Raw genomic sequence first — 24,988 nt, forward strand, 5'->3', positions numbered from 1 at the left:
ATCGACCCTCCTCGTTACTTCCTCAAAGAATCAATCACGTTAGTCAGACATAACCTTCCCTTAACAAATCCAAGCCGACTGTCCTTGATTAATCTGTGTCTTTCTAAATGAAGATTTATACTGTCTCTCAGAATTGATTCCAGTAATTTGCCCACCACTGAGGTTAGGCTAACTGGTCTGTAATTGCTTGGTTTATCCCTTCCTCCCTTTTTGAACAATGGAACAACATTCGCAGTTCTCCAATCCTCTGGCACAACTCCTGCAGCCAGGGAGGATTGAAAAATGGTCAGAATCCCCGCAATTTCCTCCCTTTTAATATCCTCGGATATATTTCATCTGGTCCTGGCGATTTATCTACTTTCAAGGATGCTAAACCCCTTAATAATTCCTCTTACTATGTTTATCCCGTTCAATATTTCAATCTCTTCCTCCTGAACTTCAACATCGGCATTGTTCCCCCTCTTTGGAGAAGACACCTGCAAAGTATTCATTAAGTACCTTACCCACATCCTCCCCCTCCACACAGATCACCATTTTGGTCCCTACTCTTTCCTTAGTTATCCTCTTGCTCTTTATGCAATTGTAAAACATCCTTGGGTTTTCTTTGATTCTACTTGCCAGTATTTTTTCTTGCCCTCTTTTTGCATTCCTAATTTCACCCATGCACTTACTATACTCTTCTCAGCTTTCTGCAGTATTGAGCTCATGATATTTGATAGCGGCTTCCTTTTTTGCCTTATCTTACCCTGTATGCACCTGGTCATCCAGGGAGCTCTAAATTTGGCAGTTCTACCATTTTTCTTTGTGGGCGTATGTTTACCCTGAACTCCATGTACCTCCCTCTTCAATGCCTCCCACTGATCTGGCACTGATTTACCTTCAAGTAACTGTTTCTAGTCCACTTCTCAGCCAAGCAAAATTGGCATTCCCTTACTCCTGTTTTTTCTTTGTCCTTATCACTAATTATGCTAAAACTAACTGAATTATGACCACTATCAAAAAAATGCTCTCCCACTGATACTCCTTCCACCTGCCCAGCTTCATTTCCTAACACTAAATCCAGAACTGCCCCACCCCTTGTTGGGTTTGCTACATATTGGCTAAAAAAGTTCACCAGAATGCAATTTAGGAATTCTGTGCCCTCTATCTTTTACACGGATAGTATCCCAGTTAATATTAGTGTAATTGAAAACCCCCACAATTACTGCACTATTATTTTTGCACGTGTCAGAAATTTGCCGAGAAATTTGCTCTTCTATCGCCCTCCAACAGTTTGGGGGGTCTTTGGTACACTGCCAGCATCGTGATTGCCCCTTTTCTGTTCTTTAGTTTAACCCATAAGGAGGGGGGTTGCAGTATTGATTAAAGAAACTATTATAGTTGTGAGGAGGAATGATTCTTCTAACATATCATCCCTCCTCACAACTGTAATAGTTTCTTTAATAAATACTGTAACCCCCCTCCTTTTTTAACCCCCTCTCTACTTTGCCTGTAAACCCTGTAACCAGGAATGTTGATCTGCCATTCTGTCAGGAATGTCTCAGTAATGGCTATATCATCATAATCCCACGGGGCCAAAATTCAGTAGCGCAAGAAAGCTGGCGCACCTATGATTTTTTATGTTCTTACCACAGGGATCCATGATGCGGTTGAATGATCAATTTTCAGGACTTTGACATTTTTTCACAAAGTTCTGAAGGAAATCATTCATAGTGGGGGCGGGACAGGACGGCAGGCTGAGGGGCTGAATTTGGGTCGGGACTGGGACTCCGCCGCTATCAATCAGCGGTGGAGTAGTGGTGACGTCACAGAGCGTGTGCGTTACCACACTCTCCCCACTCCGTTAAAGGGGAGAGAATCTGTCAATTTTCATTTTTGGCCATTGGGCCACCAGAGAGGGTTTGGGCCTGGCACCCAAGAGGCACTATCTTGTCAGCGGATTTGGAAGTCGGCTGGCAAAACTTATTACTTGGCGGCCACAGCAGTGGGCCATCCCCTTGAAGGGCCGCCACGCTACCAGGCCGCACTCACTGGGGATAAGATGCACTGACACAGAAAGCTGTCGGGGCACCGCGTGGTGGGGGATCGGTTTTGCGACCTGAATTTCAGTCGGTGCATTTTTAAGGTGAGGGAAAGCAACGGTGTGCATTCTGATGACACGCTTGCAGTGGTCATCAGCATCGGGTCCAGGCCGAGATATCCCTGACCTGAATTTGGTTTGGTCTGCCGATTGACTACAAAGCGGCGGCTACAGGATTCCGATGCATGACCGCTGCAAACAGACAGTAACCTGTCTTTTTGAGACCCTGAATTTTGGCCCCCACGTTTTGACCTGTACCCTTTGCTTAGCTGCCTTATTTCCTCGACTCCTTACATTAAAGTATACACCATTTAACACTACCAAACTGTCTTGTTGTCTATTTTCTAGCCTTTGTTTCCTCTGCCTTTCAAACTTGCTAACTTATTTTCTACCCCTCATTGCCAGCTTGGCTTCTCTCCCTTCTGACAATGCTCTCGGGTTCCCATCCCCCTGTCAATCTAGTTTAAACCCTCCCCAACAGCATTAGCAACCTCCCCGCGAGGATACTGGTCAGCTCTGTTGACGTGCAACCCGTCCGGCTTGTACCGACCGGTCCCACCTCCCCCAAAAACGGTCCGAATGCCTCAGGAATCTAAAGCCCTCCCTGCTGCACCACATATTCATCTGTTCTATCCTCCTATTTCTGTACTCACTAGCATGTGGCACCAGGAGTAATCCGGAGATTACTACCTTTTGGGCTTGCTTTTTATCTCTCCGAATGCCCTAAAATCAGCCTCCAGGGCCTCATCCCTTTTTCTTCCGAGGTCATTGGTACCGATATGGATCACGACCTCTGGCTTTTCACCCTCCCCCTCAGAATGTTCGGCAGCCGCTCAGTGACATCCTTGACCCTGACACCAGGGAGGCAACATACCATCCTGGAATCAAGTCTGCAGCCGCAGAAATGCCTGTCGGCTCCCCTAACTATCGAATCCCCTACCACAATTGCTTTCCTGATCTTCCTCCCCCCCCACCCCCGTGCAGCTGATCCACTCGTCGTACCATGGACTTGGCTCTGGCTGCACTCCCCACGAAGAACCATCACCCTCACCATGAATACTGGTTGGAGCACTCGGGACTCCTGCACTCCCTGCCTGGTCCAAGGGAAATTAAGGATAGTGTTAAAACCAAGGAAGAGACATATAAATAGGCTAGAAAAAGCAACAAACTGGAGGACTGGGAGAAATTTAGAATTTAACAGAGGACTAAGGGTTTAATTAAGAGGGGGAAAATAGAGTACGAGAGGAAGCTTGCCGGGAACACAAAAACTGACTGCAAAAGCTTCTATAAATATGTGAAGAGAAAAAGATTAGTGAAGACACACGTAGGTCCCTTGCAGTCGGATTCAGGTGAATTTATAATGGGGAACAAAGAAATGGCAGAACAATTGAACAAATATTTTGGTTCTGTCTTCACGAAGGAAGACACAAATAACCTTCCGAATGTACTAGGGGATAGTGGGTCTAGTGAGGAGGAACTGAAGGATATCCTTATTAGGCGGGAAATTGTGTTAGGGAAATTGATGGGATTGAAGGCCGATAAATCCCCAGGGCCTGATAGTCTGCATCCCAGAGTACTTAAAGAAGTGGCCCTAGAAATAGTGGATGTATTGGTGATCATTTTCCAACAGTCTTATCAACTCTGGATCAGTTCCTATGGACTGGAGGGTAGCTAATGTAACACCACTTTTAAAAAAAGGAGGGAGAGAGAAAACGGGTAATTATAGACCGGTTAGCCTGACATCAGTAGTGGGGAAAATGTTGGAATCAATTATTAAGGATGAAATAGCAGCGCATTTGGAAAGCAGCGACAGGATCGGTCCAAGTCAGCATGGATTTATGAAAGGGAAATCATGCTTGACGAATCTTCTGGAATTTTTTGAGGATGTAACTAGCAGAGTGGACAAGGGAAAACCAGTGGATGTGGTGTATATACACTTTCAAAAGGCTTTTGACAAGGACCCACACAAGAGATTGGTGTGCAAAGTCAAAACACATGGTATTGGGGATAATGTACTGACGTGGATAGAGAACTGGTTGGCAGACAGGAAGCAAAGAGTCGGGATAAACGGGTCCTTTTCAGAATGGCAGGCAGTGACTAGTGGAGTGCCGCAGGGCTCAGTGCTGGGACCCCAGCTCTTTACAATATACATTAATGATTTAGATGAAGGAATTGAGTGTAATATCTCCAAGTTTGTGGATGACGCTAAACTGGATGGCGGTGTGAGCTGTGATGAGGACGCTAAGAGGCTGCAGGGTGACTTGGACAGGTTAGGTGAGTGGGCAAATGCATGGCAGATGCAGTATAATGTGGATAAATGTGAGGTTATCCATTTTGGGGGCAAAAACACGAAGGCGGAATATTATCTGAATGGCGGCAGATTTCAAAAAGGGGAGATGCAACGAGACCTGGGTGTCATGGTTCATCAGTCATTGAAAGTTGCCATGCAGGCAGTGAAGGCAGCAAATGGTATGTTGGCCTTCATAGCTAGGGGATTTGAGCATAGGAGCAGGGAGGTCTTATACTGCAGTTGTACAGGGCCTTGATGAGGCCTCACCTGGAATATTGTGTTCAGTTTTGGTCTCCCAATCTGAGGAAGGACATTCTTGCTATTGAGGGAGTGCAGCAAAAGTTCACCAGACTGATTCCAGGGATGGCTGGACTGACATATGAGGAGAGACTGCATCAACTGGGCCTTTATTCACTGTAGATTAGAAGGATGAGGGGATCTCATAGAAACGTATAACATTCTGACGGGACTGGACAGGTTAGATGTGGAAAGAATGTTCCCGATGTTGGGGAAGTCCAGAACCAGGGGACATAGTCTTAGGATAAGGGGTAGGCCATTTAGAAATGAGCTGAGGAGAAACTTCTTCACTCAGAGTTGTTAACCTGCAGAATTCCTTGCCACAGAGTGTTGTTGATGCCAGTTCATTGGATATATTCAAGAGGGAATTAAATATGGCCCTTACGGCTAAAGAGATCAAGGGGTATGGAGAGAAAGCAGGAAAGGGGTACTGAGGGAATGATCAGCCATGATCTTATTGAATGATGGTGCAGGCTCAAAGGGGCCAATGGCCTGCCCCGGCACCTATTTTCTATGTCACTCTTCTGTCTAGCTTCTCTGCCTGCACACTCTTAAGACTTGAGATTTAATGCAGCTTAAGAGGCCAGGACAATAGACATCCTTTACCCACAAATTCCATTTATAACCATGGTGCTTCATACATCATGACAGTTTGGGGAAAACATAATGGACCAGGTGATCGTTACCTGCTAGTCACTTCTGCTTGTTCATAAACACATCCATTAATATGCTCGTTTCTGACCACAACAATAATCATCCGGTATGTTAATGTTTGTTAACCAGGGAGTAAACATCTGCCGTTGGGAAAATGCTGGAGTCCATTATTAAGGAAGCAGTAGCAGGATATTTGTAAAAGCATAATTCAATCAAGTAGAGTCAGCATGGTTTTATGAAAGGGAAATCATGTTTGACAAATTTACTGGAGTTGTTTGAGGAGGTAATGAGCAGGGTGGATAAGGGGGATCCAGTGGATGTAGTGTATTTGGATTTCCAGAAGGCATTAGCTAAGGTGCTATATAAGAGGTTACTGCACAAGATAAAAGCTCACGGGGTTGGGGGTAATATATTAGCATCGATAGCGGATTGGCTAACTAACCAGAAAACAGAGAGTCGGGATAAATGAGTCATTTTCCAGTTGGCAAACAGTGACTAGTAAGGTGCCGCAGGGATCATTGCTGGGTCCTCAACTATTTACAATTTATATTAATGACTTGAAGGGAGCAAGTGTAATGTAGCCAAGTTTACTGATGATACAAGATGGGTGGGAAAGTAAATTGTGAGGACACAAAAAATCTGCAAAGGGATATAGACAGGCTATGTGAGTAGGCCAAAATTTGGCAGATGGGAGTGTAATGTGGGAAAATGTGAGTTTATCCGCTTTGGCAGAAAAAATATAAAAGCAAATTATAATTTAAATGTAGAAAAATTGCAAAATGCTGCAGTAGAGACCTGGGGGTCCTTGTGCATGAAACACACAAAATTAGGATGCAGGTACAGCAATTAATTAGGAAGGCAAATGGAATGTTGGCCTTTATTGCAAGGGGGATGGAGTATAAAAGCAGAGAAGTCCTGCTACAACTGTACAGGGTATTGGTGAGGCCACACCTGGAGTACTGCATACAGTTTTGGTCTCTGTATTTAAGGAAGGATATACTTGCATTGGAGGCTGTTCAGAGAAAGTTCACTAGGTTGATTCTGGAGATGAAGGCATTGACTTATGAGGATAGGTTGAGTAGGTTGGGCCTATACACATTGGCGTTCAAAAGAATGAGAGGTGATCTTATTGAAACTTGTAAGATAATAAGGGGGCTCGACAAGGTGGATATTTCCACTCATAAGGGAATCTAAAACGAGGGGACATAGTCTTCGAATAAGGGGCCGCCCATTTAAAACTGAGATGAGGAGAAATTTTTTCTCTGAGGGTTGTAAATCTATGGGATTCTCTGCCCCAGAGAGCTGTGGAGGCTGGGTCATTGAATATATTTCAGCCGGAGATAGATTTTTGAGCGATAAGGGAGTTATAGGGAGCAGTCAGTGAAGTGGAGCTGATTTCATGATCCGATCAGCCATGATCTGACTGAATGGCCAGAGCAGGCTCGAGGGGCCAAATGGCCGACTCCTGCTCCTATTTTTTACACGGTGCTTTTATTCTCCAGCTGTCAGAGCTGTGAAGGATGACAAGATGGTACCTTAAAAATTCCACAGGTAAAGATGATGGGAGCAACAAAACTGAAGAGATTCGCTATTAAATAGGGTATAAACATACAGCCACCAGAAAAAGAGCAGCAGCATTTTTTGTTAAAAAGGAAAGCATCGTAATTTCAGTACAGCTTTTAAGGGATGGAGATAGGATGGCAAAATGGCACATTCATAGCAGAAACCTAACACTTTGACAAGGATTGCTTGGTTTTCTCCCAGAAATACTTTATAACAAAGATCTACTCTATTGTTTTCTTTATTTTAGCGAAGGAGAGACATAGAATTGCCTCCACACTTCCAACAAAGTTGCATCAGATGATTTTTATGATCTCTGGCCGAGTTACTGTTGGAAGCGTTTCTAATATGCAACCAAAGTGTGTAAGGAAAAGTTGGGGTTTAGAAATGTATTAATACAGTTTGGTTGAAGATGAATTTTACCAATTATTGTTATCGACTGTAGCAACATTTTAGTTTCAGAAATTTGACATGGCTACACAGGACACCAAAGAACTATGATCAGTTAAAACAAGGAATGCACTGTAATATTTATACTTTCAAAGAAAAAAAATAGTACTGTCAGCCAGAAATAGCACAGCAGTTTTAGTTAGATCTACAGATTTCAGCCCGGAATCATTTTGATGAGCAGTAGTGGTCCAATGTACAATGTTACCAATGAATCTGTTTCCTTTTTCTTCTTACAAAACTCCAATTAAAATCAGTCACAAGTAACACAACATACAAGTAAACACTTCTTCAACATGCCATCATCACAGTTCACAAATAAAATTAAACATACAAAATATTCTTAACACTGTTAAATAACAAACTATGGAAATTTTTGAAAATGATAGGACCCTGAATAAGTTTACAATAAAAGTCCAGAAAAAAATTAATGTCATCAATGATTATTTGCATTTGCTACAAATCTGATATCTTGACAATTATATATTAACAGTAATCCTAAAATGTAGGTCCACTAAAACCATTATTTGGAAAGGCAAACATACGTACAAATACTGTTACTGTTAACAAAAGCCTACTTATGATACTCATTGAGATACACAAGTTTTGTAGTGAAATCATTATAAAATGATGTAGCAGAAATCAGATACAGAATTGAACCCTCTGAATTCCCAAGTCTTCGTAAAGTGACATGGAAAAAATTAGCTGCAATGAATTTGCTGATATTTAGTCATGAAAATGAAGATTTGATACTGAATTCCTCAGATTTAAAAAAAAACACATCAATTTGTCTGTTGGCCACACAAGATTCCAAAACAAATTTAAATGTTCTACACGATGGTTCGAGGGTGCAAGGTTGCTCATCACAATCATATTTTAAAAGGTGAGGTCCTTCTAATATTTAAATATTCAAGAGCATTTGTAACTAAATGTCACGGTAAAAATTGCAAAATGTTGGAAATAGTTATTAGGAGAAACAGATGCATTCACATGCTACAAGCCACTCTCATTTTCCGCTATACCACCATGATGTGGTTTATGGACAGTAGTCGTTTAGCAGCAATGATTCCCAATAAATAAGCACGTTGCTTCCAGTACTGCACAAAACTGCAGCTAAAGTTACAACAGCAGCTGTAACCTACTGGCTATAAACAGCAGAGGTGAACCATAAAACTGTTTTTTTCTACATATATATCAATGTATGTGTGTGTGTGCACACACATACACACACATGAGCGCGTATATATACACATACATGTGTATATAAAAATGTCACACTGTGACTTGCGTATATAAAACAATCGACACATCAGAAGAAAAGACTACATCGCAAGAAGGGCAATAAAGGAGACATGTTGATGTTCAAGTTATGATCCACTCTACATTATGGAAATTGTTGTCTTCAAATCAAAATCCTGGGTAACTGCGATGTAAAATGGCAAGCCAATGGAACTCAAGTCAATTATTTTGCAAGACAGCCTAGAACAACATGCTCTGTCTTCTGTTTTTCCCATGTGCTGAAAAATAAAGATGCATTAAAACCAGCTCCACAGCAGGAAAGCGATTGTACAATCAGTACATAGACACAGTACTTGTTCTATTTCCTTATGATGCATGCACGGGGATCACAAATTAACAATTTATTATGCATAAAGCAAGTCAGAATACCCCATATTGGACTGTTTTAAACCTGCACACCATTAAATTTAGGGACTGACTATCTGTACTGCTCGTTTTCTGTCCTTCTGCGCCTCTCGAGACTCCGCCCCAAACCAGAAGTGGGACCCCATTGTTCATGGGCGGTGGGGCGGGGAGAGAGAGAGAGCTGAGCCGCGGGGGGGGGGAAAAGAGAGCGGTGGCAGGTAGCCGGCAGAGAAAGAGGGAGCCGGGGAGGGGGAGGAAAAAAAAAGAGAGAGAGAGAGAGAGAGAGAGAGAGAGAGAGAGAGAGAGAAAAAGAGAGCGCGCGCCTGGTGGGGTGGAGAGAGAGAGAGGGGGAAGAGGGGGAGAGAGAGGGAGGAGAGCGCCGGCGGGGTGGGGCAAAGGGGGAGAGAAGAGACAGACATGGGGGGGGGGGGGGGGGGGGGAGAAAAAGAGAGACCCCCATGGTTGGGTGGGGGAAATCGGAGGTTCTTCCAACCTCCCTTGACACCCAATTTCTCGGAAAGCTCGGTGCTTGTGTTACAAGGGACGTCGTTGGAGTGGATGAAATCCAGAAGTCACAACAATGTCACTATTCACTTCATAACCAATAAACCGGTTAACAATCCGCACACAATGCCCCATTCTATGGCGAGGGTGTCATGCACTTGTGCTAGGGTAAGGGACTTCGGCTGGTGGAAGCAGCACTTGTGCTGGGGTAAGGGACTTTCAGCTGGAATTTGGTGGCTTTTGGGGAGATATATCCTTTGTGGCTTCTGAAATCAAAATGGATCCAATTACAAATTGGAAAGTCAGTCAGAACTTGGGCTGGGCAGCTCCAGTTACACATTCCAGAGGAACTTCAGGGTGTGGCTTATCCTCCAAAGGTGATCAATCAGCAATAGGTCAAGTGATATTGGAGAGCCAATCAGAGAAAAGGTGGCCATTTTGGCAGTACAAATAGACGCATCCTTAAAATTACCCTGGCTAAAATACTAAACATTGAATAAAATGCTGCTGAACAAACAAGTTTTTTTAAAAAAAAGTCAAAATATTTTACGGTTTATAACAATTGTTTATTGGGGATTTGGGAATGAGCCCAGGGATAGTGTGATGCACCTATTTGAAGGCACCTCTGCTATTCGATTTAAAAATAGGGTTTTCTATTTGCAAATGATACAAATTGATACATTGCAATAGAGGCGATTTTAACCCTGCCCACTCAGCAGGAAGCTGGCGGGCAGTTAAAATCGGGTGGGAGACTTAAATGCTGATGTCCCACTTAATTCCCGTAGTTTACTACTTTTTTTTTTAAAAACCTGCTCTTCTGAACAGGCAGGAAGGACAGCTGTCGAAAACTGGTGAGATCCTTTTTTTATGTGCAGACTGAGCTCCGATGACATGGGGGCCCGACTGCAATTTTAACCATTGGCCTGAGTGGGGCCATTGTAGCTTTCTCGCCCGGTGAGCCTAGCAGGAGGAAGAGTTGGGGCCAAAAGAGTCCCAAACAGATCACTTTTTCTTCAACTATTCATGTGGAACCAGGAGGAGCAAGAGTTCTCCATGGAAAAGGTTTAAGCCTCCCCTGTCCCGGGCTCCCCCACCTGATTGAGATCTCCTCCCAAAATCCCTCTCCGTGACTTATCCGAGTTCCGGGGTCTGTTATTTTGTACCCTGGCAGCTGGCTTCCTCCCTCCGACATTCAGCTCCTGCCCGCTGGCCAGCTGCTGCTTCCTGCCAGTCAGGTGAGCATCTGACCAGGGGTGTGCAGATGAGGCCTGGGAGTTAAAATTGTCTGGACCTCATGCTGCTGGCACCAGAACTGTTCGTAGATCGTAGATAGTTTCTTTTTCTGCATTTGAACCTTTCCCCAAAGCCCATCTTTGAACATGAAAGCTAAATTGTGCAAAGCAATTTGCACACATGGACCAAAAGCGGATACTATACTGTAAATTAAAGGCTTCTCCTTTACTTTAGTCAACCGTCTCTCAAAATTACCAACTGGGGAGGGGGTGGGGGGGGCGGGGGCGGGGGAGGGGAACAAACCAAAAACAACCAAGTGAGAAGTTGTTATCCTGTGTGGAAACAGAAAATCATTTGAATAGAAAATTTAAAAAAAGGTCACGAGCTCTTATTGTGATGCATGCCCGGTTAGCTGGTTAGAGTATGGCACCAATATAAAAGCAGGAGCAGCTTGATTTGTTAGGCAGAAATAGATGACGAGTGAACAGCCCAATTTTTTTTTCAAATGTACAACTTTAATTCAATAAATAATAAATCTTACCTGTCTCTGGATATGAGGTGGTTCTGTAGCCAGGGTCCTTTTGTAACTGAATTTCATTTAATGAGAAAAGTGAGGCACCTAATACATTGTGGAAGAGATAAAACAAAACATTTTGGCCACACAGTGTCAGTCTTACGACAAAAATATCAGAAGTTAGTATATCTAAAGAATGCAATAGAATGGGCATTGCATTCATGAGAAAAACAGCAAAAATATCTCAAATGAAAGAAATGCTCATTTTTAAATTTTTGCTCACACTTCATGGGGCACTGACACAGTACTGGGGAAAGAGGGAGCTGTTCCGTGGGGGCGATCTCCACTTAAACTAGGCTGGGACCAGTGACCTGGCAAATCGAATAGCTAAGGCTGTAGATAGGGCTTTATACCAAAAATGTGAGGGGAAATTTAGAAATCGAAAGAGAGATATCAAGGCAATGGAGCACTGTAGCGATTTGGGTAAAGATAGGCAGTGTGACAGAAAGGGACAGAGGCTTTAACAGTTAAAGTGCATCAGCGAATAAGATGAAAGCAAGGAATAATGGTTAAAAAATTTAAAATAAAGGCTCTTTATCTGAATGCATGAAGCATTTGTAACAAGATAGATGAATTAGTGGCACAAATAGAGATAAGTGGCTTTGATCTAATAGCCATTACAGAGATGTGGTTGCAAGGTGATTAAGGTTGGGAACTAAATATTCCAGGGTACTTGACGTTTCAAAAAGACAGGCAGAATGGAAAAGAGCCCTGATAAGAAAGGATGACATAAGGACACTAGTGAGAAAGGATCTTGGCTCGGAAGATCAGGAAATAGAATCAATATGGGTGGAGATAAGAAATAACATGGGGCAGAAAACACTGGTGGGAATAGTTTTTAGGTCCCAAAACAGTTGCTATACCGCTGGACAGAGTATTAACCAACAAATAATAGGAGCATGTAATAAAGGTAATACAATAATCATGGAGGGTTTAAATCTTCATACAGACTGGGCAAATGCTATTGGCAAAGGTAGCCTGGAGGACGAGTTCATGGAATGCATTCGAGACAAGTTTCCTAGAACAATACGTCATGGAACTAACCAGGGAACAGGCTATTTTAGATCTTGTACTGTGTAATGAGACAGGGTCAATTAGTAATTTCATAGCAAAGGATCCTCTAGGGAAGAGTGATCATAATATAAAATTTCACATTGAGTTTAAGAGTGAAATAATTCAGTTGAAAATGAGTCTTAAACTTAAATAAAGCCAATTACATAGGTATGAAGTCCAAATTAGTGAAGGTACATTGGGAAATTTGATTAAAAGATATGATGGTAGATAAGCACTGGGAAACATTTGAAGAAATATTCAAAAATTCTCAACGAATATACACACCATTGAGAAATAAAAACTCCACGGGAAAAGTGATTCATGCGTGGCTAACTAAAGAAGTTAAAGATAACATTAGATTAAAAGAAAAGGCTTACAATGTTGCAAAGAATAGTAATAAGCCTGAGGATTGGGAGAGCTTTAGAAAACTGCAAAGGATGACTAAAAATTTGATAGAAAAGAGAGAAAATAAAAAAGAGTAAACTAGCAAGAAATGTAAAAACAGATTGTAAAAGCTTCTACAAGTATGCAAAATGGAAGTAGTAAAAATAAGCATTGGTCCCTTAGAGGCGGAGACAGGTGAAATTATAATTTAAGCGCCTTGGGACATTTTACTACGTTAAAGGCGCTATATAAATTAGTTATTATTTTTATTATTATTATAAGGGGGAATAAGGAAATGGCAGAGACTTTAATAGTTTGCATCTGTCTCCATAGTAGAAGACACAAAAAGCATACCAAAAATAGTGAGGAACCAAGGGGGTAATAAGAGTGAGGAACTTAAAGTAGAGAAAAGGTACTTAAGAAACTAATGGGACTAAAAACTGACTGATGGGGTGCTGCAATGATCAGCACTTGGGCCTCAGCTATTTACAATCTATATTAATGATTTAACAGAAGGGATCAAGTGCAATGTATCCAAGTTTGCTGACAATACAAAGCTCGGTGGGAAATTAAGATGTGAGGAGGACACAAAGAGCCTGCAAAAGGATATAAACAGGTTAAGTGAGTGGGCAATAAGGTGGCAGATGGAATATAATGTGGGGAAATGTAAGGTTATTCACTTTGGTAGAAAGAATAGAAAAAGTCATTTTTAAATGGTGAGAAGCTATTAAATGTTGACTTTGAGAGATTTCGGTGCCCTCGGACAGGAAACACAGGAAGTTTGCATGCAGGTACAGCAAGTAATTAGGAAGGCAAATGGCATGTTGGCCTTTATTGCAAGGGGGTTGGAGTACAAGAGTAATCTATCAAATTAAAAAAATAAAAGTTGAGTTTTCAACCCAGCTAATTATCTCAGTGTTAGAATAGAATCATAAAATGGTTACAACACAGGAGGCCATTCGGCCTGTCGAGCCCATGCCGGCTCTCTGCAAGAGCACTTTATCTAGTCCCACTCACCCCTCCTTTCCCCTTAACCCTCCAAACTTTTCCCCTTTAGGTACTTATCCAATTCCCTTTTGAAAGCCACGTTTGAATCTGCTTCCACCAACCTCTCAGGCAGTGTATTCCAGATCCTAGTCAATCGCTGCGTAAACAAGTTTTTCCTCAAGGTCAATACTAAAGGCTTACACTTGAGATAAGGGGGGAATTTTAACCTAAATAAACGAGTGAGTTGGGAGCAGGGATAGTTAGTGTTAAAAATATGAATGCCAACCCGCCCAACTCCAGTTTTAATGGAGGCAGGACCGGGTTCAATCCTCTGCCAAGAGGCGGGCCATCTATTTAAATATTATAACGAGGCTGGAAGCCTCTTCTTTAACCTCCATTTTGTATTTAAGTGTAGCTAGTCGGGCTTTGCATGCCTCGTGATCTTTTCAAACACCGCACCCCCCACCCCGCCCCGAACGATCCCTTCCTCACCTGTGTGGCAGGCCTAGCCGCTTGGAGTCAGGCAGCCTGACTGGGAAACAAGGGGCTTGTCATTCAAATCAGGCCCTGCCGTTCACCCGGGTTTCCCAGCCGTCTCAGAGCCACCCCACCCTCCCTTCTCCATTAAAATTCAGCCCATAGATTCTAATTTCTAACATCCATGATGCAGAGAGATACAGAGAAAGATAATGACACAAAGAGGAAGAAAAGCAGACAGGGCTTTTTTCCCCCCCCCACATTTTTTCCAAATTGAATTTTGAAGTAAACAAATGATCTTTGAGGGAACCAGATAGGAAGGTAGAGTAGGAGAGAGGGGAAAGGTGTCTCTGGCCTCTCCTCACCTGTCCTTCGTGGGAGTGGATGATGGGTTAAGGAAAAAAAAAGGCCCAGCGGCAGTCGGGGACGAGCAGTTGGAGGAGCAGCTAGCTGCAGCGGGGTCAAAAGAAAGAAAGAAGTAAAAAGTAATCGAAGTGTTACGCTACAGCCAAGAGGGTAAGTGATTGGCTAGTTGAGTGGTGAGTAGTTTTCTTTTTCTTTATCTTTTTCTTAGCAGTAAGAAACCTTGTCATTGTTGCCAAATTAAGTAATTTAAGGGTTAAGTCATGGCAGGAGAGCCCAGACCCTTGTCATGCTCCTCCTGTGCTATGTGGAAAATCAGGGACGCTTCCAGTGTCCCTGACTACTCTGTGTGCAGGAAGTGTATCTAGCATTGCGGCACTGGAGCTGCGCATAGATTCACTCTGCTGCATCCGCGATGCTGAGGATGTCGTGAATAGCACGTCATACCGCAGATAAAGATTACACAGGCAGATAGGGAATGGGTGACCATCAGAAAGAGCAGTGGAAGGAAGGTAGTGCAGGGGTGCCCTGCGGTCATCTCCCTCCAAAACAGATATACCACCTTGGGTACTGTTGAGGTAGATGGCTTTTCAGGGGAGGGCAGCAGCAGCCAAGTTCATGGCACCATGGGTGGCTCTGCTGCACAGGAGGGCAGGAAAAAGAGTGGGAGAGCTATAGTGGTAGGGGATTCTATTGTGAGGGGAATAGATAGGCGTTTCTGCAGCCGCAAACGAGACTCCAGGATGGCATGTTGCCTCCCTGGTGCAAGGGTCAAGGATGTCTCGGAGCGGCTACAGGGCATTCTGCAGAGGGAGGGTGAACAGCCAGTTGTCGTGGTGCATATAGGTACCAACGATATAGGTAAAAAGCGGGATGAGGTCTTACAAGCTGAATTTAGGGAACAAGGAGTGAAATTAAAAAGTAGGACCTCAAAAGATAGTAATCTCAGAATTGCTACCAGTGCCACGTGCTAGTCAGAGTAGAAAGAGGATAGTTAGGATGAATACGTGGCTTGAGGAATGGTGCAAGAGGGAGGGATTCAAATTCCTGGGACATTGGAACTGGTTCTGGGGGAGGTGAGACCAGTACAAACTGGACGGTCTGCACCTGGGCAGGACTGGAACCGATGTCCTAGCGAGAGTGTTTGCTAGTGCTGTTGGGGAGGATTTAAATTAATAGGGCAGGGGGATGGGAACCTATGCAGGGAGACGGGGGGGGGGGGGGGGGGGAAGTAAAATGGGGTAAGAAGCAAAAGGTATAAAGGAGAAAAGTAGAAGTGGAGGGCAGAGAAATCAAAGGCAAAAATCAAAAAGGGACAGTATAACATAATTCTAAAAGGACAAAGAGTGTTTAAAAAAAAAACAAGCCTGAAGGCTCTGTGTCTCAATGCGAGGAGCATTCGTAATAAGGTAGATGAATTAATTGCGCAGATAGCTGTTAACGGATATGATGTAATTGGGATTACGGAGACATGGCTCCAGGGTGACCAAGGCTGGGAACTCAACATCCAAGGGTATACAATATTCAGGAACGATAAACTGAAAGGAAAAGGAGTTGGGGTAGCGTTGTTGGTTAAAGAGGAGATTAACGCAATAGTAAGGAAGGACATTAGCATGGATGAGGTGAAATCTGTATGGGTTGAGCTGCGGAACACCAAAGGGCAGAAAACACTAGTGGGAGTTGCGTACAGACCACCAGTCATAGTGAGGGTGGGGATGGCATTAAACAGGAAATTAGGGATGTGTGCAATAAAGGTACAGCAGTTATCAAGGGTGACTTTAATCTACATATAGATTGGGCTAAACAAACTGGTAGCAATACGGTGGAGGAGGATTTCCTGGAGTTTTATAAGGGATGATTTTCTTGACCAATACGTCGAGGAACCAACTAGAGAGCTGGCCATCCTAGACTGGGTGTTGTGTAATGAGAGAGGATTAAATAGCAACCTTGTTGTGCGAGGCCCCTTGGGGAAGAGTGACCATAATATGGTAGAATTCTTCATTAAGATGGAGAGTGACAGTTAATTCAGAGACTAGAGTCTGGAACTTGAAGAAAGGTAACTTCGATGGTATGAGACGTGAATTGGTTAGGATAGATGGGCGAATGATACTTAAAGGGTTGATGGTGGATAGGCAATGGCAGACATTTAAAGATCACATGGATGAACTTCAACAATGGTACATCCCTGTCCGGCATAAAAATAAAATGGGGAAGGTGGCTCAACCGTGGCTTACAAGGGAAATTAGGGATAGTGTTAAAGCCAAGGAAGAGGCATATAAAATGGCCAAAAAAAAGCAGCAAACCTGAGGACTGGGAGAAACTTAGAATTCAGCAGAGGAGGACAAGGGGTTTAATTAGGAGGGGGAAAATAGAATATGAGAGTAAGCTTGCAGGGAACATAAAAACTGACTGCAAAAGCTTCTACAGATACGTGAAGAGAAAAAGATTAGTGAAGACAAATGTGGGTCCCTTACTGTCAGAATCAGGCAAATTTATAATGGGGAACAAAGAAATGGCAGACCAACTGAACAAATACTGTGGTTCTGTCTTCACTACGGAAGACACAAATAACCTTCTGGAAATACTAGGAGACCGAAGGTCTAGCGAGAAGGAGGAACTAAAGGAAATCCTTATTAGTCAGCAAATTGTGTTCGGAAAATTGATGGGATTGAAAGCCAATAAATCCCTCGGGCCTGACAGTCTGCATCCTAAAGTACTTAAGGAAATGGCCCTAGAAATAGTGGATGCATTGGTAGTCATTTTCCAACATTCGATAGACTCTGGATCTAATCCTATAGACTGGAGGGTAGCTAATGTAACTCCACTTTTTAAAAAAGGAGGGAGAGAAAACAGGGAATAAAAGACCGGTCAGCCTGACATCAGTGATGGGGAAAATGTTGGAATCAATTATTAAAGATGTAATAGCAGCGTATTTGGAAAGCAGTGACAGGATCAGTCCAAGTCAGCAAGGATTTATGAAAGGGAAATCGTGCTCGACAAATCTTCTAGAATTTTGTGAGGATGTAACTAGTAGAGTGGACAAGAGAGAGCCAGTGGATGTGATGTATTTAGACTTTCAAAAGGCTTTTGACAAGGTCCCACACAAGAGATTGGTGTGTAAAATTAAAGCACATGGTATTGGGGGTAATGTACTGACATGGATAGAGAACTGGTTGGCAGACAGGAAGCAAAGAGTAGGAATAAACGGGTCCTTTTCAGAATGCAGGCAGTGACCAGTGGGGTACTGCAGGGTTCAGTGCTGGGATCTCCAAGTTTGCAGATGACACTAAGCTGGGTGGCAGTGTGAGGACGATGCTAAGAGGCTGCAGGGTGACTTGGACAGGTTAGGTGAGTGGGCAAATACATGGCAGATGCGGTATAATATAGATAAATGTGAGGTTATCCACGTTGGTGGTAAACACTAAGGCGGCAGATTATTATCTGAATGGCGACAGATTAGTAAAAGGGGAGTGCAACGAGACCTGGGTGTCATGGTACATCAGTCATTGAAAGTTGGCATGCAGGTACAGCAGGCGGTGAAGAAAGCAAATGGCATGTTGGCCTTCATAGCAAGAGGATTTGAGTATAGGAGCAGGGAGGTCTTACTACAGTTGTACAAGGCCTTGGTGAGGCCACACCTTGAATATTGTGTACAGTTATGGTCTCCTAATCTGAGGAAGGACATTCTTGCTATTGACGGAGTGCGGCGAAGGTTCACCAGACTGATTCCCAGGATGACAGGTTTGACATATGAAGAAAGACTGGATCGACTAGGCTTATATTCAATGGAATTTAGATGAAGGAGAGGGGATCTCAGAAATATATAAAATTCTGACGGGATTGGACAGGTTAGATGCAGGAAGCATGTTCCCGATGTTGGGGAAGCCCAGAACCAGGGGTCACAGTCTAAGGATAAGGGGTATGCCATTTAGGACTGAGACGAGGAGAAATTTCTTCACTCAGAGAATTGTGAACCTGTGGAATTCTCTACCACAAAAAGTTGTTGAGGCCAGTTCATTAGATATATTCAAAAGGGAGTTCGATGTGGCCCTTACGGCTAAAGGGATCAAGGGGTATGGAGAGAAAGCAGGAATGGGGTACTGAAGTGCATGATCAGCCAGCCATGATCATAATGAATGGTAGCGCAGGCTAAAAAAGTCCGAATGGCCTACTCCTGCACCTATTTTCTATGTTTCTAAAGCGAGTGTCAGAACAAGCGCAAGGGTAAGGGTAAGGGTACAAGCGGTGAGTAGGTAGTTGAAAAGGGAAGAGAATATGCCAGGAAATGGAATGGGGAGTAGGAAGGTGAAGGAGTAGGGGACATGATGGGAGCAGTGTGGTGAGGGGGGGAAAGAGGGAAGGAAGTTGCCTCGCAGGGGGGGGGAGCACATTTTCCCCACAATCCCTAGTCCAAATGCAGCCTGTAGCTCATTTGTTTGCTATGTCATGTTAAATCATTCACCACCTCCCAACCAAAAGTTAAAACAAAGAGAAGCAAAAATAAGAATCATGGGGAGAGAAGAAAGAGACAGAGAAAGAAAAGAGAAATCCTGTGTGTACTCACACTTCTCATCAACTTTTCCATTATAAATTCCTATATCCACATTTATAATGGAAACTGCTCATGTCAACTGGTCATCTTGTGATGATACCCTCCTGCTGTTTGGATAGGGCTACACTAGCAGGATGATGACATTGTCCTTCGAGTGTCACCCTACCTGAGCAGAAGGAGGGTGTCATCACATAAGAAGTATACAAGGTAGTTATCAATAACATATGGATATAGAGATTTATAGTGAAAATATAAAAATAAGGGCAGAATGTTTGACTTTAAAATGGAAACGTAATTACGTTGGTGAGATCTGCTCGAAATATGCTTCACCTGGAATCTACACTTGGTCTCGACTTCCTGTGTGTAACACCATGGGAAACTGACAGCAAGACAGTTAAAAGATTACCGCTTATTATGAAGCAATGAATGATTTACCATCAGGTAGAGAGTGTGTCCTTGTTCCAAGGCTTTTAAAGTAAAGATGCTTCATGGCATCATCCGCTGAAATTCTCTTCTTGGCCTGGTACTACAAAGGACATTAGATGCCTATTAGTTGTATTTTTTATTTAAGGCAAAAATTACATTTCAATTATGCAAGAATTAAAACTTACTTGTAAAAAACTGGATAACAAATCAATTCCTTCTGTGTCCAATCTGTAAGAAAAAGCAAGTCTCCAGTTGAAAAAGTTACAATAGCACATACACCTGTCCTTATACTTGCTCATTTTTATGTATGCCTCTCGAGTGAGGCAGACGGCAGGCATATTTGTGTGCAAAGAAATGCATCAAGCTGATTACCTTCATAAAATATGTACAAATTGCCTTATCATAGATTCTACCTCATCCAATCTAGTAAGGAAGGCAACCAAATGTGAGCAAAACCCATAAGATAACGCTCTGTGCAATTACTCCCACATCCCTTGAAGGCAATGAAGTATATTCATCTAAATCTTACATGATTCCTCAGATGGCTCATCCATGCTTCCAGCAGCACAAAGATCATGTTCCTTGGAAATCTTTGTAATTTTTAATACCATTTCGTGTTTTTAAAGATGTTAATCTACGCAGCATTAACTGCCTTAGTTTGGAATCTATCCCACATATCCACTATGCAACGGCGAAAATAATTATCGCATCTCCAATCTTCCTTGAATATGGCTTTTTGTATTAGTTCTAGTTCTGTTGTCACTGCCCTAGTTAGATTACCAACTTACTTCTGCAATTATTCATGGCACTCAGCAACTTAAAGAAATTGATTATTTTAAATGTCAACCTTTAGTCTTTGTAGAATTGTTTTTTACGTAGAGGAAACCTAATTTAGCAAAGGGGACCTAATTAAGTAAAGTTAAAAACCAAAGCAAGGCTGTGAGAAAAAGGAAAAAATACATGCTACCAACATAGGGAAAATGATAAAATTAGAACTCAGGATGATAGATCAGCTTATCACAGTATAAACCAGACAGTTGAGAAAAATACATTCCAAGGCTAGGTCGCATGGGGTGGCAAGAGATTACGGATAACAAGACGATTGAAAAACATCTCAACTGGTTGAAAGCAGTTAGGCAAAGAGTTCGCAGACCTGAGAATGATGTGGAACGTAACTTATCAGATAAAAGGCGCACAGGGGAGGCAATGAAGCTTGCTGTCAATATAATTGTATGAATCAATTAATATAGTAGGTAGGTGAAAATTGTGTGACGCGGCAGGGAAACAACAAATGGAAAGCCTCCGCGCAGAACATCATGATTTTGTATGTATTTTGACTGTATAAAAACAGTAACCCGACGATTGTTCGGAGAGAACAGCTGGTTTGGGTCACCGAGTTACTGAACTCGTGTAGAAGCTGTCTCTCCCTCGAACGAGTACTTAATAAACAATTCTTTTCTCCAAAACAGACTTGTGTCGAGTATCTTTTGAATACTCCACATCAGTCTTCATACTGAGGGCCCTAAATTCCTTTATCCACTTCACTGTCTTTTTAAATTTAAGGTTCTAAAAACTGTTGTAATAATCTAAATAGAGCTTTATCAACAAACTACACATGGTTATCAATAGTCTCATCACAATGCTCATGGAGCTTCAGTGATTTATCTACTATTGCACTTGGTTTCTCTGTTGCTCCATAACCTTTAATGGGTATCCCTGCATGGCATACACATACTTAGTGCTTGCCAGACCCAACTGCATTTATCTGCATTGAAAGACATCTGCTATACATGGGCACTTTCCTAGTGCATCTAAATTGGCCTATGTTCTACTTTCTTGATGCCATTTCTGAATTCCTTGCATCTTTCTTAGTTCACACACAACACAAACACAACATAAATGCAATTGACTAACAATACCTTGGTGCATGATTTATGACAAGTTGTGGCTTATACTTAGGAAAGTTGTAAGCCTTAAATTCCTCATTTGAAGATACTCCTGGCCACGTCTCCTCTGCAGGTGTTCCTGCATTAAATAAAGTAAGATGCAGATACTCAGGGAAAATATTAACATGACTGAGGTTTCAATAGTTCATTCCAAAATATTTTTTGGAAACCTGTGCTCAACAAAATGATTGATGACTGCGCTATTTCCACGCACTTTTAAAATAAATTCAACCTACACATGAAACAAGAAATTGGGATCGACCCACAATGTTTCATGTGCACCCAAGAAACATCCTTCAAAAAAATTCATACACCAGGTGGTCAATTTCCACACTACCGTGCGTTATGTTTTGACTTGGCAACATTAGGTGTGATAAAAATCACTGTTGTATCATACCCTGATGGATTCAAGTTATGAATGCGATAGTACAGGTACTGGACAAACTATTTCTACTTGGTGCTGTAAGCCCTGAATAAACAGACTCACTTAGAGTTCAGCAATGTAGTTTCTACCAATTAATGCAAGCATAAGTTTCTACAACTGGCTCCTTCAAAAGCTGTGCCGTGCTACATCTGACTATTCATCTGTTTCAAGTCTTGCCTCTTTGGGATCTTGGGATCCAATAGGACCTGTTAGTGTAGATGGCCATATCATCGGAGAACCAGAATTACAAGAATTATTTGAGATTCCTCCTCTCGCTTTTGTTTTTCATCCATGCCCCTGCCGTCTATCTTGGAGAGGTATGGTTCAATGGGTGCCAGTCATCATCTGGTACCTCGTCCAAGTGGTCATAATTCATGTCTGATCCTCAACAGTGAATTTTGGCAGGCTATTCTACCTATAATACCAAAGGTACCGTATATGCACACTTTAATCAGGGGGCAGAGTGTGTTCAGAAGCAGGAATTGATTCAGTGACAGGAAGCAAAGGGTGCGGATGAATGGATGGTTCTCAGACTGGGAGGTGGTTTATAGTGGTGTTCCATTATTCTTTGTAGGGAGCAGCATTATAAAGTTTGCAGATGATACGAAACTTGGCAAAGTAGCAGATCATGATGAGACAGTTATAGGCTTCAGGATGGTAGAGACAGGATGGTTAAATGGGCAGAAGCATGGCAAATGAAATTCAATGCGGAGAAATGTAAAGTGATGCACTCTGGGAGGACTAACATGGAAAGACAGTATACTATAAATAGTATGATTTTGAAAAGTGTAGATGAGCAGAGAGACCTCGGTGTGCATGTACATAAATCCTTAAAGGTGACAGGGCAAGTTGTTTAAGGTGGTTAAAAAAACATATGGGTTACTTGGGTTTATAAACAGAGGCATAGAATATAAAAGCAAAGAGATGATGCTAGAACTTTATAAATCACTGGTTCAGTCTCAGCTGGAGTATTGTGGACAATTCTGTGCAACACACTCCGGGAAAGATATAAAGGCCTTAGAGAGGAGGTTTCCCAGGATGTTACCAGGGATGAGGGGCTTCAGTTATGAGACGAGGTTGGAAAAGTTAGGACTGTTCTCTTTGGAACAGTGAAGGTTAAGAGGTGACCAGACAGAGGATTTCAAGATGATGAGAGGTTTTGTTTGAGTAAATAGGGGAAAAAAATATTCACTCTGGTGAGTGGGTCAACTAGAGGTCATAGATTCAAAATCATAAGAAAAGATCCAGAGGGGAAATGAGGAGAAACATTTTCAGGATCTGGATCGCTCTCTGAAAAAGGTGGCGGAAGCTGATTGCATAAATAATTTTAAAAGGAGGTTGGGACAGGTTCTTTGAGGATGAGGAACTTACAGGATTAGTGAGAAAAAGTGGGTATGTGGGACAAAGCATGACTTCTCGGTCAAACAGCCAGCACAGGCACGACAGGCCGAATGGCCTCCTTCTGTGCCATGGGTTACTATGATTCTAGGAATCCCAGCCTATATGCCCCTTCCCAACCTAAAGCTCTGAGGGCCAAGCATTGTATCTCCACTGTGTGTGTTAAAAAGACAAGCCTGAAGGCTCTGTGCCTCAATGCGAGGAGTATTCAGAATAAGATGGATGAATTAACTACGCAGGCAGCTATTAACGAAGATGATATAATTGGGATTACGGAGATATTACTCCAGGGTGACCAAGGCTGGGAACTCAATATCTAGGGGTATTCAACATTCAGGAAGGATAGACAGAAAGGAAAAGGAGGTGGGGTAGCATTGTTGGTTAGAGAAGAAATTAACGCAATAGTAAGGAAGGACATTAGCTTGGATGATGTGAAATCTGTATGGGTAGAGCTGCGGAATACCAAAGGACAGAAAACGCTAGTGGGAGTTGTATACAGACCACCAAACAGTAGTATTGAGGTTGGGACAGCATCAAGAAATTAGGGATGCGTGCAATAAAGGTACAGCAGTTATCATGGGCGACTTTAATCTACATATAGATTGGGCTAACCAAACTGGTAGTGGTACGGTGGAGGAGGATTTCCTGGAGTGTATTCGGGATGGTTTTCCAGACCAATATGTCAAAGAACCAACTTGAGGGCTGGCCATCTTAGACTGCATTTTGTGTAACGAGAAAGGACTAATTAGCAATCTTGTTGTGCGAGGCACCTTGGGGAAGAGTGAGCATAATATGGTAGAATTCTTTATTAAGCTGGAGAGTGATATAGTTAATTCAGAGACTAGGGTCCTGAACTTAAGGAAAGATAACTTTGATGGTATGAGACATGAATTGGCTAGAATAGACTGGCGAATGATACTTAAAGGGTTGACGGTGGATAGGCAATGGCAAACATTTAAAGGAGGACATGGCTGAACTTCAACAATTGTACATCCCTGTCTGGAGTAAAAATAAAACAGGGAAGGTGGCTCAACCGTGGCTAACAAGGGAAATTAGGGATAGTGTTAAATCCAAGGAAGGGGCATATAAATTGGCCAGAAAAAGCAGCAAACCTGAGGAATGGGAGAAATTTAGAATTCAGCAGAGGAGAACAAAGGATTTAATTAGGAGGGGGAAAATAGAGTATGAGAGGAAGCTTGCTGGGAATATAAAAACCGACTGCAAAAGCTTCTATAGATATGTGAAGAGAAAAAGATTAGTGAAGACAAACATAGGTCCCTTGCAGTCAGAATCAGGTGAATTTATAATGAGGAACAAAGAAATGGCAGACCAGTTGAACAAATAATTTGGTTCTGTCTTCACAAAGGAAGATACAATTAACCTTCCGGAAATACTAGGGGACCTAGGGTCTAGTGAGAAGGAGGAACTGAAGGAAATCCTTATTAGTCAGGAAATTGTGTTAGGGAAATTGATGGGATTGAAGGTCGATAAATCCCCAGGGCCTGATCGTCTGCATCCCAGAGTACTTAAGGAAGTGGCCCTAGAAATAGTGGATGCATTGGTGATCATTTTCCAACAGTCTATCGATTCTGGATCAGTTCCTATGAACTAGAGGAGCTAATGTAACAGCACTTTTTAAAAATGGAGGGATAGAGAAAACCGGCCTATAATTCCCTGTTAGCCTGACATCAGTAG

The 24,988-nt window shown here is 42.5% G+C and overlaps 1 protein-coding gene across 8 annotated transcripts in view; it reads right to left on the bottom strand.

Moving 5' to 3' along the window:
- Positions 1 to 7,399: 7,399 nt before the first annotated feature.
- cdk17 (cyclin dependent kinase 17) overlaps positions 7,400 to 24,988 on the bottom strand; it is a 235,815-nt gene continuing 218,226 nt past the window's right edge. For all 8 annotated transcript variants that reach the window (XM_070897702.1, XM_070897695.1, XM_070897696.1 and 5 more), the window contains 5 exons: positions 21,445 to 21,550; positions 19,711 to 19,753; positions 19,535 to 19,625; positions 11,251 to 11,328; positions 7,400 to 8,845 (listed from right to left, as the gene is read on the bottom strand). In XM_070897702.1, coding sequence (XP_070753803.1) covers positions 8,808 to 8,845; positions 11,251 to 11,328; positions 19,535 to 19,625; positions 19,711 to 19,753; positions 21,445 to 21,550 — 356 coding nt within the window. In that variant the 3' untranslated portion in view covers positions 7,400 to 8,807. The remainder of the gene's footprint in view (positions 8,846 to 11,250; positions 11,329 to 19,534; positions 19,626 to 19,710; positions 19,754 to 21,444; positions 21,551 to 24,988) is intronic.

The sequence above is a fragment of the Pristiophorus japonicus genome, chromosome 13 (genome assembly GCF_044704955.1).
Source record: "Pristiophorus japonicus isolate sPriJap1 chromosome 13, sPriJap1.hap1, whole genome shotgun sequence".
NCBI lineage: Eukaryota > Metazoa > Chordata > Chondrichthyes > Pristiophoridae > Pristiophorus > Pristiophorus japonicus.